The sequence below is a fragment of the Nesoenas mayeri genome, assembly GCF_963082525.1.
Source record: "Nesoenas mayeri genome assembly, chromosome: 4".
Lineage (NCBI taxonomy): Eukaryota > Metazoa > Chordata > Aves > Columbiformes > Columbidae > Nesoenas > Nesoenas mayeri.
Genome location: NC_137540.1, coordinates 67,663,944 through 67,680,042, shown reverse-complemented (window position 1 = coordinate 67,680,042; position 16,099 = coordinate 67,663,944). Strand labels below are relative to the sequence as shown.

General features: G+C 38.9%; 1 protein-coding gene across 1 annotated transcript in view; it reads left to right on the top strand.

Annotated features, from left to right (window-relative positions):
- MSANTD1 (Myb/SANT DNA binding domain containing 1) overlaps positions 1–15,357 on the top strand; it is a gene marked incomplete at its 3' end in the record, with an annotated part of 33,407 nt that extends 18,050 nt beyond the window's left edge. The window contains exons 3-4 of the mRNA XM_080344452.1: positions 5,386–5,670; positions 15,117–15,357. Coding sequence (XP_080200578.1) covers positions 5,386–5,670; positions 15,117–15,357 — 526 coding nt within the window. The remainder of the gene's footprint in view (positions 1–5,385; positions 5,671–15,116) is intronic.
- Between the last annotated feature and the right edge of the window lie 742 nt (positions 15,358–16,099).

The window sequence follows — 16,099 nt, the reverse complement described above, 5'->3', positions numbered from 1 at the left end:
GGTTTTTAATGTGAAGTTTTAAAGAGCTGCACAAACCTCCCTATTTATCTATCTTGGAAGGAGGAAGGGCTGAATTCAAAGTTAAGCTTCCTGATGTGCTGGTCATCAAAAGTTTTGCTGAGATTAGCATGGCAGCTCTTGCAGTTTAGCATCACTTGGAATATGTGCCGAATTCCTTCTATTATGTAGGTTACTTGGGGCATTCAGCGCATATAAACCTACAATTAGTCCTTCTGAAAGAAAGCAGTGTCCTGTCACTGCTAATAGGCTGATCCTAATGTGTAACAGTGCACTCTATCTGTTGTTATAATATTTCCACTGGCATTATACACACAGGCTTATAAAAAAGAAGCAGGTTTGTAAAGCTTGCACAGTGATCTACAGCTTTGACTGATGCCTTCTGATGTTTAAAAATAAGAACTGTGTGAATGTCTATTTATTATTTTCAAAAACATCACCCACCCCAAAGCCTGGGAAACAGGATGCAGCTGTTGCTTTTTGATTTGAATTGCAGTCAATTAATGTTAATGATTGGTAAATTTGAATCAGTTTCATGATTTGAATAAAAGATTAGTCTAATTTTTTATTTTCATTAGTACATGATAGCAATTAAACATTGCGCTTGTGTAATCTGTTGCTTTACTCTATGACATTAAGCAACTGGAATATTTGACCTCTGCTACAGCAAATGATAAAATATGAGCGCAGCCGAATTACCTCAGAAAGCCAAATTTGAATATTTTACCAGCTTTCTCTTTAATTTCAATAATTTATAGCAGATACACAACTTAGCACTGTACTTTCATACATCTCTTTTTCCTCAGCATTGATTGGTTCGTGAACAGTTGGTATTTATTATTTATTTTGAAAGCTTTTCTCAGAAACCCCAGGAGATTGATCTTGTATCCATTCCTCAAGGCAAGTAGTAATATCAAATACTGTAATAATAATAAAAAAGCAATATTATTTTGAGCAAAGAGTAAAAAGAAAAGGCACGATAAAGATTGCTCGATTTTACTGACTAAATAGTGATGATTTTAAAAAAACTGTCTAGAACATAATATTGTAATAATTTTATTTTAGAAGGTGGATTAATAGGCACAGAGAATAAACTGTGAAGAAAGGTCAGCAGCAGCACAAATTACTCAACTGGTGTCTCAGTCCGTTCAGTGGAGCATTTTGGCAGTGGGATTTCAAAGCCCATTAATTTATTCACTTCTGTGTAATAAGACAAACAACCACCTTTCAGATTAACTGGGTTGACTTCAGATATTTGTCCGCTGGAAACTTGACTTTGGTCCCTGAGGTTTTGGAAAGAGTTCTCAGTTGCCTCTGCTCTCAGCTGGATTTTCATAGAACCTCATGAAATAGCAACAGGTTTAGATAAACTCAGCATGAATATTTCACAAGTTCTGCTGACTTGCTCACCCCCGTTTCTTACCTGCTTTTTCTACCTGGCTTGCTTGCTCAAGCACTGATTTACCCAATATATGCTTACAAAGGATTGAATGTTTGGGCTCAAGCACTGATTTACCCAATATATGCTTACAAAGGGTTGACGCTCAATGTTTGGCTCATCTCCTTTTCTCATTTCCGAGCTATTGCATTCCAGCCTCACTATTGTCCTGTTTCCTTCTGACTTCTTGATTTTTCATTAAAACAAACAAAAACTACACAGAAACGAAACAAACAAAACCCCCCAGCTTTATGTTTTGGATGCAACTAAGATCTACTGTGATGAGTTCCAGTAATGCCGGACTTAGAGCAGTAAATTAATCCTCGCTTTACATTTCAGGGTTGCGCTTACCTCAATACAGGCAGAAACTCTCAGCTGTCTCACTTGGTTTTCTGGACTTCTGGAAATTGTAGAAAAAATATTTAAAAATCATTGAATCCTGAAATTTGATAATAATATTACCAAGTCAGCTCTTCGCTTTGTTTTTACCATCAGCAGTGTTCTGGTGACTGTTCTCCCTGTTTGCCTCCACCTGCAGTGTTCCAACTTCTTTTCCAAAGGACTGACACTCCCTTCCCCCTTATCTTCTCATCTCTCCATCTATTTCATCCTTTTTTTTTCTTTATATATGAGCCAGACTCCGTACAGGTTGATGGTTGCTGCTGGTGCTGCTTTTAAGCTAAAGAAGTTCTCCTGCCTATCTCCTGGTAATGATCCCTTTTTTTTAGCCCAGAGCTATGGTAAGCAGTCAGAAGTGGAAGAATTAGTGATCGTTCTGTGCATTCAGAGCCAGAGAAATACCTGGTTTTATATAGCTGCAACCCTACATCTGTGTGGGCAGATAAACTACAGCTTTTCCTTCAAAATCATTAGTTTTGTAAAAAATGGGTTCTGGGCTGAGCTTAGACATGAAAACCAAGGTACTGACTTACTTGGGCAAAACACTCCTGAAAACTTTTGCTAAGCAGTAAAGGAATAAACATGGAAGATGTGGGCCTGCTGGTGAATGGGGTGGGTGATTTAGTGACGGCAGCTGCAAGTGATAAGGGTGAGGATGGTTGAGTCTTTGCTATCTCAGTCTTTACTGCCCAGGTCTCAGGCTGGTGTGCCTGAAGCAGCGTTAGACAAAATACCAGCAGTGGGAAAGAATTGAGTCAGGGCTCACCTCTGAGAGTCTGAACAGCGAGGGAGGTCCCTGGTGGCTGAAGGTGAAGAAAGGCTGCTGTTGAACCCATCTTCAAATAGGGCAAGAAGAGGAATTAAAAGTTGATGGGCTTCCCTTCAGCTCCTGGGGAGATCACGGAGCAAGCCATCTTGGAAGTGATTTCCAGTCACACGAAGGAGAAGGTGGTGCCTGGAAAGAGCCAGAACTGATTAACTAAGAGTCAATCATATCTGACTGCCCTGCTTGCTTTCTGTGATTAAATGACTATATCTGCAGATGGGTGTAAAGCAATGGATGTTTTCTAGCTTACCAATAGAAAGCCTTTTGACATGTTCTCCAAGAACATCCTTGTATCCAAGTTGGGATGTTATACTCCAAATGGATGGACTACCAGCAGGGTGAAAAACTGACTTGATCACTGGGCTCACAGAGCACTGGCTAACAGCTTGTACCCTACCTAGAGGCTCATTCCAAGTGGAGGACTGCAGGAGTTTATCCTGGAACATGCCCTGTACAGTATCAACAGCCCGAAGGAGGAGATGATGGAGTGCATGCTCACTATTTTGCAGATGATGCCAAACTGGAGGGGGGCTGCCATTCAGAGGCACTTAGCCAGGCTGGAGGAATGGGCTGACAGGAACCTCGTGAAATTCAACAAGGACAAATGCAAAGTCCTGCCCTTGGGATGGTCAGATCCCTTGAATCAAAAGAAACTGGAGACAGGTCTGTTGATGAGGACCTGGGGGTCCTGGCTAACACTAGGCTAAGCACAAGTCTGCCCCCAGAGCAGAGTCAGCAGAATAGCAGCTCTGAGCTTTCCGCATCCTTTTTGGCACAATGTTTTGCAGTCCTGGAGGCTCAAACCGTGTCCCGTAAAGTCCAAATGCAGCTGCTGTGCTTTGCGCTGGAGTGGCTGAGCTGTGCTCACACACGGGTTCTTGCTGTCTCACCGTTGCAGTGAGCAGCTGAGGATGGTCACGTTCTAAACCCCATCGCATCAATATATTGCGGGTTTCACCATGGGCAAAGAAATGTGGAATGTAGACTTGGATAGTAGCTTATAGTGGTTTAATTGGTATGTTTTTCATGCAAATAGCCAAAACAATTGAACTAAAAATAATCAATATCAAGTGATGGTTGCTGTCAGCCCTATATTTAGCTATTTTGTGTCTGTACTTGATGGATACGCATGTATTTGTAGGTCGTGCTAGACATTCTCTGACTATGAAATTGCAGCAGCAGGTTGTGAAACATGTATGAAATTAAAATTTAGAATGCATAGAGAGCATAAAAATATGGATGGCTCTGGAGGTTTTGCTGTGCAGGACTATGATGTGCATTTCTAAATACCTGGAAAAGCTCATCAGACCTTGCAAGGATGAGAAAAAAAAGAGTGAAGAATCCTTAAATGCCTTTAAAATCTAAGCAAATCTTTCTGCCTTCTTTTCTCACTGGTGGATTTTCCCTTACCCACGGCTGAGGGCTGTTTAAGAAGAAGAACCTCAAGTTCTCACTTTTAAGTTTGTCACTGGTTTTATCATGTTTACATGTTATTTAATTCTATCCTTTGCAGGACCAGTGTGGGCAGGATGGATTCTGAGGAGGAAAAACCTGAAAGGCTTCAAGAAAAGGGGGTGGGTTAGGTGTCCAGGAATAGTTTTTATGTTTTGGGGTTTTTTTTAATGGAAACTTGCTAACTGGAAGAATCAGATTTGGTTTGGCTTTTTATTCATTTGAATTAAATCTGGTTTATGAAAATGGGGCATTTGTCATCAGTCTTGCCTTTCCTGTTTTGTTCCCTTGCTGCATTTTGAATTGCAGTAACAAGATCCCACCTGGGAAAGGCAAATGAAAAGAAAGTTTGGGACTCTATCTGGGCACTGCAGTTCCTTTGAGTTATAGAATTCATTCATACACCTTGGTTTTATATTTCGCAGTAAAAGTAAATAAAATAACAACAGGCACCAAGTGAGATAGTGGACTTTGTGTTAGGACTGAATAACAGATCTCATGATAAGCTGCATATGAAAGACCAAGTAATGGCTGATAGTCTTTTCATGGTAATGTTTTTGTACATGCTGTTTATAATACATTAGCTTTTTATTAAAAAAAATAATATTGAATAAAATTCTATACTTATCCCTCCACTGATCTTTATTCTGTAATAGACAGACAGACAGACATCTATACCTCATGGTTGTTACTAGGATGTTTACCTGGGCAAAGGAGAGCTTTTAGGAATATTAGGAAAATATTAGGAAATAGGATATTAATTAGGAAAATATTAGGAAAAGGATATGAATTACATCTATAGCCACTTATATTCATCATGGAAAATAAATATTCATTCTTCAAAACATGGCAGGGCAGTGCAGCCCACAGTTTGGGAAAGGCTGCAGCGTGTTGCCTACTCGGGTTGTCAGGGCTCGCTGTCGGGTTGGTTAGTCTGGCACTCTCTAAGGGGAAGAGAAAGTATTCTACAACCAACATAGCACTGTTTTCATTAGAAGTTGTGATGTTCTTTATTTGTATTTAATTTCATTTGAGATTTACATGGAATTTTTAATCGCAGGTCAAAACTGGGAGAAGAAACTGAAGGGGATAAGTGGAGATTAAAATAAAAAATTGTCTAATTTTATTCTCATTAAAAACGTTCAGTTTGACTCCTAAATGTGGCCAGAATGAATGTTTTGAGATAGAACATCTGTAAGGAAAGTGCTTTTATAGGAAAACAAGCTTTATTGTTGTGTGCCTTTTCTTCCAGGAAATTAAAATGTATGACTGACAGTGAAACTGTTGCACCTGACTGGCCTTACTACAAAACCATTGATAGGATCTTATCCAAAGTGACAGACCACAACGATGTGAAAATGCATGAAAATCAGCAACCAGGTCCTTCCACGTCACAGACGGAGGCCTCGCAGTCTCCATCGGCCAAGTCTACGCCTCTGTATTTGCCGTATAACCAGTTTACATACGAAGGAAGGGAAGAGTGCTTTGAAGACGAACATTCGGAGAGCTCGTCAAGCTTACTTTCTTACAAGCTGAGGTAGTATTTGTTTCCCCCCTTTCTTGTATTTCACAGAGTGAACCAGATCTCCCGCGTAAAGGGGACACCCTCGCACATTTTTCTCTAACCGCTGTTGTATCTTTTCTGTAAACCACAAACGAGATCTCTTCCCCACTCTCAGCCACTTTGCTGGATTAGGGCATTTTCTTGATTTCTTTACGAGAAGCTGGAAGGGAGTCGGAGGACTGGGCAGAAAGTTGTCTAATGTTGCCAAAACTCAGCATGCATGTCACTGCTCACATGAGGCAGAGTGTTTGTAACAGGAGTATGGGCGAGTTCCAGAGAGTCCTGCAGTGCAATCAGAGTTATAACATACTGCTCAGATGATTTTTGGCTTGCTCTACTTTTAGTATGAGTATGAAGTTTCTCTGGCTTCAGCTATTATTAAAATGGTGAGAGGATGCAAGCTAAGTATTTCTGTGGACACTGAAATGCTACTCCTGCAGTTTGAAAGCATATTGCAACATTTTAAATACAATTGAGAATGTCACTTTTTCAAAGCAAACACTAGTTTGAGAATGCAAACGTGTTTCTTTTTTTTGATAAGATTAGAGTCCTCTGGGAAGCAGCGTTTTAACAAAAGGCAGGGTTGTACACTTGACACAGATTTTAGACTTTACTGGTCTCATTTTTCATCTAAAGTGGTGTGAAATAAGAGTTGATTACAGTTTTCTGGCAGGAAAAAGTTGATCCTAGAGATCCTTATCATGAGTGTGTGAGGCTTTAACTATAACAGTAAAATTATCTGTTAGTCGTGCAACTGAGAAGGTGTTGAGCTGGAAGAAGAACCAACCTAACAAGTTCTGATTATTGTTTCCAGGCCTGCTCTTGGACGTATAAAACTGGGGTAAATTCATTCAATCATTTGAGCAAATATCCCTCGGATAGCTGATTATTTTTTAAAACCTTTTGTCTTTTCAATCAAATATCTATAATGGTGTATGATTCTTGAACTGTAGCAACCTTTTTGTTCACAAGCAACATTTTTTTTTAAATCATAGTTCATTGTAAGTAGTTGATATCCTCAACACAGATTCTCTCTTGATTTTAGGATCTGCAGACTCCAAGATCACATTTCTGATGCAATATTTTCCCAATTCATAATCTGATTTCCTATAATAATATTTAATTAGAAGGTCACTTTTCCACAAACATGAGGTGTAGTTTATTCAATAGACTATTTGATAACATCAGACTTTAAAAAAATGCAAGACATTAAATTTCTTCAGCTTAGGGACAACTGCAGGGCAACACAGATTTTTGTAGGGTAGGTGGCTAGCAAGGGAGGACAGAGGGTCAGCACACCAGGTTTCATTACAGATTGTAGACAAGTCATTGCACAAGTCAAGCTAATCAACCACAAGTGCATCTCTGTTGTGCTTACAGTTTGCATGTGGACTCCTGCTCTTGTGTAGATGTTTTCATTTACAGCTAAAGTGGACTTCACTATTTCCATAGTGATAAGATCTGTAAAGTTTGAGCTATAATGCATTTTAGCCAGCCTCTGGCTTAGTGGTTTTGTTTGTTTGTTCTATTATTTTTATTTTACTTTGTCCAAAGTAATTACCCAACTTGTGCAACAGGGGTTGGGAGCTGGAGGGAAGGGCAGGTGAGCTGTCGGTGTGGTAGGACTTCCACAACACGTTGCTCTCTAACTTCTAAATGCAGCCATGCTCTCACAGTCTCTAGTACAAAAGAATTTAGTGCAGTATAATATCGTGCATGTCGTTTAAAAGCAAGGTATGTACATATTCACAAGCTAAAATGCAATTCTGCTGCGTTTAAGAAAAATAAAATGTAGAGCAGTAGATACCAATGGAGAGATCAGTGTAACATTTCAGGTGAGCATTGTGATCACATCAGAAAACAGGAGGCAGTTGTGATATTAATGGGGCAAGTATCTGGAAGGAGGAAAAGCGGAATTACAATAGACACAGGGGGTTTTAAAAAGCTTGCACCACTTTGATCTGTTTAGTTTAGCCTGATGAATGAGAGAAGAGTAGGGAACCCTTTTTTGCCCAGAAGAAAATATGGTGCTTGCTAAATATCAGATGGGTTAAAATCACTTAGAGCTGCCATGGTAAGACAAGATAATTCTTCTAGAGTTACTAGTAGAAAATTATGAACCGAGAAGCAATTTTCAGCTTTGGCAATTAGGATGTCATCTTGTGTTTGAAAAACATTTTGAAATAGCCAACAAGAGATAAAAGAATCAGCATTTGGGTCCATCTTGGCTTTTTTTTGTAAATGCCTTTGCCTCTAGACAGTACACAGTTGATCTAACAGGTTCAAAAGAAAAGGAGCTAAACACAATACTGGGATCTGAAATTAAAAGAACATTTCAGATCTTCCATTTCCCTCTCAATTTTTGTTCTTTACAGCTATGCTAAACAGTTATTTTGAAACATATTTTGCAAAATATACGCACATATCCATATGTAACATATAGATGCATTTTACAGCTATATATTTTATAACCGTGTGTTCCTTATTTTTCTGTGAAGCAGACTATACACAGATCAGTCGTGTGCAAAGTAAACTTATGCTATGGGATATTTTTCTTCAGTAATAAAAATCATGATGTTATGGCTACAATAGACAGTGAAAAATGCCCAAACAGTACTTTCTTTAAAGTTAGCTTTTAGACTTCTGAACACTTTACTGTTATTCCCTTAAACTCTCAAACACAGCTTTTGAGTGTCGGCTTTGTATTTTCCACAGGATCTTTGAGCATAGCGGGAGGCTACTTGGCTGTATAAATGACATCTTAAAAAAACTATTGAATTTAATGTTTAGCTTTCATGATAGAGAAAAATGTCAAGATTTATACTTCAATCAATACATATATACTCTCAGGCAAAAAATAGTTGAAACTGGGTTTCTTTGCATTTTATTTGAAATTCTCTGAGTGTAGGACCTTCTTACAAAACCAAATGTTGCTCGTTATTCAATTAACATGGGATAAAATGAATTTTTTTATTTTTGTTGCAATTTTTAGATGGGAAAAACATTTGGAAACCTTATTTCCCTTTAGTGGGATGCCTGCTATTTGTTTAGTATTGTTCTATACACTGTTCTTGGGCTTTCACAAAGCTGTAACGTCCATAAAACATCTGACAATAATAGAATTATACTATTATGGTCAGATAATTTAATTCAATGTGGTGGAGTCTTCTACCGCAGCTTAAACTTTTAAAATCAAAATTCCTGACACCACTATAAATTACTTTTTATCTAATTGAAAATACGGGTTTCTTTCACCCTATGGACTGATTTATAGTCTTTATTTTCAGTGTTAAAGTAATGACAGAACATAATTATAAATACTGGGAATGTGGTTCCGACTTCATCAGTTCTGCCATTTCTATCATACTGAAAATAAGGTTGAAAGAGTAACTTTCATAGATTAATAGACTAATGAAGCCACTATGTCATCTAGTCTGATTTCCTGTTAAATACCATCCCTGAGTTTGAACTCAGTCATTCTGGTGTGGAGCCCAGGAAGGTTACGGAGTTCTGTGACGTGCTTCCCTTCAGCAGAGGACTTCTTCACTTGGAGGTCCCATAGCTCTGTTGTCCTCCACTTATTTGTTCCTAAAATTTGTTTGACTCTTGCAATATTTTTACTCGATATCCAGTCTAGATCTGATTTATTCAGAAGACGGAGAATTCAGTCTTCCCTACAGGGATCTATTCCAGTGATTAATCCTTTGCTTGAACGACTATTTTGTTTCTAATGTGAATATGGTGAATTCAGCTTTCAGATGTTACTTTCTTGGGGGACAGACATTTTAGCAGGGCCTGTTGTGACAGGACAGGGGGTGATGGTTTTAAACTAAAAGAGGGGAGATTCAGGCCAGACATGAGGAAGAAATGTTTTACACTGAGGGTGGTGAGAGCCTGGCCCAGGTTGCCCAGAGAGGTGGTGGATGAACCATCCCTGGAGACATCCCAGGCCAGGCTGGACGGGGCTCTGAGCAACCTGATCTGGTGAAGATGTCCCTGCTCATGGCAGGGGTGGCACTGGATGAGCTTTGAAGGTCCCTTCAACCCAAACCATTCTATGATTCTTCTCACTATATTGTAGACCCTTTCAGTATTTTTCACTTTTTCCCTCAAGGTAGTTGTGTATCATGATTGTACTATCTTTGATATTCTTTAACTTTAAAATGTAGATTAAATAATTTGGTACAGAAGGTTTACACACACAGAGTAAGAATTGGTAACGTGAATTAACCAAGATATGAATTGTTTAATAGAAGTTCATCGAACTTGGTGAGGATGCTAATTCAGGAAATAACAGTTTTAGTAAAACCTTTAATCTTTCTAAAATTATGCCATGGGTATTTAAAATCTGAATGGGCAGCATCTACAAAGAAGTTTGAGCTTCAGGCTATGCGCATTATGTAGTGCATCTTAACTTGTTATGCAGACTTGTTATCAGAGCAAGGTGCTTTGCCCAGGCTCCAAGCCATTTTTGTGGTTCTTCTCTACACTTCAAGGATGAGCCTCTAATTCCTGGATGTATTTGGCTGTATTTGAATGAGCCTAGTTAACCAGAAGATCCAGGTTCCATGATTCTCAGTCCTCAAATTCTGAAGATCTTTGTGCCATCTCTAATATTGATATTATCCATTCCCAGATCACTGTTAATTATGGGTTATGGAGGTCTACTCAGTTTTATACGTAGCTAGAATTGCACAACCAAGTCAGAAACAGCTGTTAGTAGAAGGAAGCCACAAATTCCAGAAACCAATGGCACTGGAGACCCATTGGCCATGAAGCAGGCAGAAAGAAATATTTGTTTTTATAGTTTTGTGGAGGTAACACATTTTGGTAGACAGATTACTCTTTGTATTCAAGTCATTTCATTAATTATTCACATAGATCCCATGAAATGATCCTTATTGGATGAGTGTAGGCAATCAATCAAGGAACTTTTAATTGAACAGTGAACTAAATTGATCTTAGCTAGGACAGGAAATGCGTTTGAGACTTGCCTAATTACATCTGGAGGTTTTGCTTTGTTCCCCAATACCTACTGTCACTTCTGGTTGGCCTCCTAGATAAGGGGGAGCATTTTGTTTCCCTGGGTTTGCTTCCTTTGAACCCTGCCTGTCTGTTTCAGAGCATAGCATAGAAATAACTTTGCAAGTTTCTGCTTGGAACATGATCCCAACCCCAGAGCTCTTCCACACTTGATTGGTGTGGTTGGGGAAATGCCAATGCCAATAGTTTTGGAGGATCCCTGTCATAGACACTGGAGGCCCAAGACTATCAGCAGATTGGATTTGAGGTCCTGGTTTTCCTAGACCACTCTTCCTTCCTGATTTCACAATCAGAGACTGGGCGTGGCAAAGAGTGGAGATACTTCTCCGGCAGAGGCTGTGGATGCTGTCAGGATCTGTTGCACCCCTGTTGCCCCACAGGTGTTGGCTGCACAGGAATGCAACGTGGAGAATCAGCAATAAGAACCCATTGGTGTTTGCTGCAGCAAACTTTGATCATTTCTTATGCTCGTGCCTACAAATTGCCAAACTTGACATACTCGCAGCTGAAACTGTCTGAGGATACTGATGCTGGTGGGTTACTCAGTGCTGAACCCATATTCCTATCCCTGCTTCCCTCTTGACCTATTATTATAAAAAGTTGCTGACACTGGAGAGATCTCTCTGGCATGCTACCTAGGAGACCCAGAACTTCTCAAGAAAGATGGCTCACTGTCTGAGGAAACACTTCAGTATTCAAATAACTCCTTCAGGCATCATTGGACATTTTACATTGTTTCATGTTGCTGAGGGTTCTTTACTTGTAAATTGGATTCTTTAGATCCTTCTTTTGTAGACCCCTTCTCAAGAGCTCTCCTTCAAGAGCTATTCTGCCGGAAGAGAGAATTGTAAATGCCAAGTCCTTACTATGGACTTGAAGGTGATCATAAAACCCTCTCATGGTTAGTCACTATGGCCGGAGAGAAAAGGAGATTGGAAACACCACCAAAGCTAGGGGTGTCTGAAATAAGTGCTTCTTTTCCATTAAGGCTGTCTAATTAGCAAGTCTTGCTTGTTAATTGTAAACAAACACAGAGAGTACTTAGGAGACCTTGAAGAATCCTTGAGCCATGGCTTTTGGGGGGACTTCTCTGTGCTGAAACCCAATTTTGAGCAAGCACTTGTCAGTGGGTACTTTCTCGGTTACTAGCAGACTGCAGGTACTGCTGATACAGTTTTGTGGTAGCTGTCGTCACCACCAGACGTTTTGCCTCTCCTCTCTTTCCTCTCTGGAGATGCGCAAGACAATTATTGTCTTGGATGTATGGTTAGATGTCTTACAGGTTTTGATGGACCACATTTGTTTGACTGAAAAACAAATAAAATCATATATAGACTCTAAGATAACACTTTGAAGATTTTTTTTCCCTTCTCTTAAAATCAAAGCTTATTTTAGGTCTTTCAATCTGAATCACTCCACCTCTTTTTATTTTTTTTTTTTCAATCCCCATTGAAATTAAAAACCAAATGTCAGCCACAGTTGCCAAGAAAGACATGAATACTCAGTACAGCTCACTGCCATTGACACGCCTCAGATTTTCTATCATTCCTTATTAAGGGCCATACCCATCAGGGTTTACTTTGCAAGGGCGCAAGCCCTCCTATGGCTCTAGGAGCCTGTTCTTACTTGTTTCACACAAGAAGATTTACCATAGCTACTTTCTAGTACTGTACAGGGACAAGGATAGAGATGCCTCAAGTTTTCAATAACTAAATCCTCTGTGAAGACAAGTTTAAATTCAAAAGTTGGCTTTGGCTAAAATAATGCCCTCAGTTCAGAACGTTTCTTACTCTACCCACCAGAAAGCATGCGTTCTTTGTGAATGTGAGTGCACTGATGGGAACCTTGGAATAGCAGATCTAGTGTTGCCCTTAGACTGCTGTAGAGCTTTTCCACTTGCTTGGCTTTAGAACTACATTTCAAATCGTTCCCGCCTTTAGAGTCAATGGGGGCAAATAGAATTTGCTGTCAGCCAAGACCCATCCTTGCAGGTTTGCCTGGCTGTGATAATCGTGGTGATCAGCTGCAAGCTTCACCCACAGTTTGAGCAGAGCAGCACGTATTTATTTTATGCACGTTTACTTTATGCCCAAAATCAAATATGATACATAGGATCTGCAAAGGTGAGTTTACTTTGTATCCCTTAAAAAATTTTGTTTAGCATAAAAATGGTGACTTCTCCTTTCCATTAGCATCATCGTAGCACCGCAACAGTGATAAAGCCTCTTGAATTGTACAAGTAACTACACATTCTTGGATAATCTGAAAGCCAATGGTCTCTGTTCACCATGTTAGCATACATTTATGAAAGAAGATTGTTTTTCTTCTTACCTGTGCGCAGGGTACATCACATTCAAATGACTCAAACAGTTTCCCTCAAAACCAATTCTCAATTTGTTTTCTCTAAGCTTTAACGGCATTTAATTTAATCCACTTGTTTCTTTCCACAGGCCTCACCCTTTCTGGGTCATTGCACTCTTAAATGTCAAGGGGCTTATGTCTTTTTGTCGTATTTGCATTAAGTCTTTCAGGTGCTTAGGATTGTTTATTTCTCTTGCTGAGAGATCTGAATGTCACAGTCACTGTTGCACAAAGCCTGTCAAGTAGGATAAGAACGTGAATGAAATTATGATACACATCTGCCACAGCTGAACGACCTCCCTCCCCACTCCCCTTCTTCACATTATTAAAAACACATTCCTCAAGAGTTCAAGTTATCTTTATTCAAGGATGCCTTGAAACCTGCAAGGTGTTGGCATGGTGTTCTACTCAAAACTGCGCCATCTCATTCTTGTATTTCACTCAGAAAGGATATTGCACTCGGCAGAACATGACTGAGATTGCTGTTTGCGCGAAGGGACTTCAAGACCCATCGTCAGATAACTGTGATGCTGGGGATTCCAGTCTGGAATTACAAAAAGTGTGAATGAACATGTGGACTGTCACTTTAAGTTAGAAAAGAGGTTATTCAGCTATAACGGGAGGTTTTTAAGATGTGTAGCTCACTTGCACATTTGTTTTCTACTCGCTTTCCTTCCTCCTTCACGATTCAGTGTGCTTCTTCCTGAGGTTACAGCTCCAGAGAAACAGATTCACGTGCATGTGTTCTAACTTGTGCGGTGTAGGCTGGACTTGAATTGAATTTGAACTAGACACATCTTGAGAGTTCTGCCTTTATTGTTAGGTTTACCTCTTTCTTCCAAAACGGAAACTCAGCATGATGCAGAGTAAAGGTAGTTCTTAAAATATGATGCCAATTGCACATGGCAGCTCTAAGGGTTTCGGATGAAGATGTACAATTTGATACGTGCTTGTTCAACATTTATACCCTGAGTGAGCTTAGAGACATTCTGCTAGAGGAACATCCACGTGGCTGGATACACGGCCAGCCTTGGATTCAGCAACCTGGTGTTCTCCAAGGGCTACAAATACTCTTTTTGAATTTGAGGAGAACTTTTTAAAAAATCAAAATAGCAATTAATTACTATATCAGAGTCGTGCCTTTATATTATGGTGAAAACAAAACTATAAGCAGTGTTATAGTGTGCTTGAATTTTTTTAATGTTAGGAGTTTGAAGGGAAGTATGGTTTCTTTTGCTAGCTATCCTACTTAATAAAACTTATAATTAGCCTACAAATATTAAAAGAAGGTAACCATAGTATCCTTTCTTTGTGACAAACGCATTGAATTAGGAAAAATAAAAAACAGAGAAATATTGAAGTGCAACAGGCAAATGCCTGTAAAAGCAAATATGAAACGTGATCAATCTGTGACCTGTAAGAAAAGAGGGAACCTTGTAAGCGGTATCCTGCTAAATTTTTATGTTGTTTATAATGTTTTGTGATGGAATACGTAAATTAGTGGCCAGTGTAACTGCTGTGTCCCAGTGCAAGGGCAAATTCTGAGACTAGTATGCTGTGGTGGGATCCGCCTCACTGATCTGATGCTTTAAAAAACAAGCTGTGACACCACCACACGTAACAGTCCAGATCTTTCTCTGGATGGGGTGGTTATTCCAGCTTTAGAATTGGAGTTTTAATGGCCAGATGAGCAAAATGTCTCTTTAAATACAGTTTATAAATTCAATATGTAAGAAATGTCAAAAAAAAAAAAGCGCCTAGTATTCTACAGGGAAAATTCTCATTAAAAACAATGAGGTTTAAAAACTTTTTTTTACAGTCTGTAACACTATGCAATACTACAGTAAATACATTTTGGCAAGAACTTGAGAGGGAATTTATTGGAGAACACAGAGGGGTTTAAAAATAGGACTAGGTTGTATCTTGGCCAAGAATTTAGTATAGAATTTTAGGTTCTAACAGAGTTTTTTTTTAATAAATGTGAGTTTAATTGTTAACAAATATTCACATTTCAGAGCTGAAGAAAGACCGGTTAAGAAAAGAAAAATGCAAAGCTGCAGCTTCCAAAAGAAGAAGCTAAAATTAATGGAGGCCATGTTGGAAGAACAAAAGAAGTTGAGTAGAGCTATGGAAGAAACCTGTAGAGAAGTGCGCAGGATTCTGGATCAACAAAACATCATCCAAGTTCAAAGCTTACAGTTACAGGAGAGAATGATGAATCTACTGGAAAAAATGATCTCCAAATCTAACGTGTAGTTTCCTTTGTGAATGCCTCTGAGATTACTATTGATATTATAGATATCCCTTTATTGCACACCATATGTGTGTCTGTTGCCCTACTCCCAGGTTTTCCATGGAAATTAAAACCTTAGTGTAATCTTAGTTAAGCAAAGAGAACAGATAATGCAGGGTGAGAGCTATCCAGTATGATAAAATTAGTGCAATATATGCCTAAGTTGAATTATTTTTATACAGAATGGTTAAGGGATGAATAGCTCTGGGAAATTCAGTACTATTTATGCCTAGGTCAGGTATTGTTTTACAAACAGTGGTGGTGTATGTTGCTTCTCATCAAGGACTATAGCTTGACCTGTTGTGGGAGAATGAAATAGTGCATCTCTAAACATGGTAATTGCATCTTGACTTTGCTGATGATTAAACCCTGTTTTGAAACACATGCTGTGATTGTACAAGTGACCTACGGTTCTCGTGAAGAGCTAGCTGGGACCATGAGATACATCATTTTAAACCCCATGCCTGATATGAATAGTACTCTAAAGTATTAGGGTAAAAATAGTCTATTCAAATACACTTTTGATATAAAAAGAAAACCTCAAAACCACCTTACTATATACTGAATACTAAAATGTATAGAAGATACTTGAAGTTGCTTTTGATATTAAATGTTTAATTTTTTTCATTATTAACTGGAATCTGTTGACTTAATGAACAACCAGCAATGAAAACTCTCATTTATTCTCTATCACAAAAGAAAAAT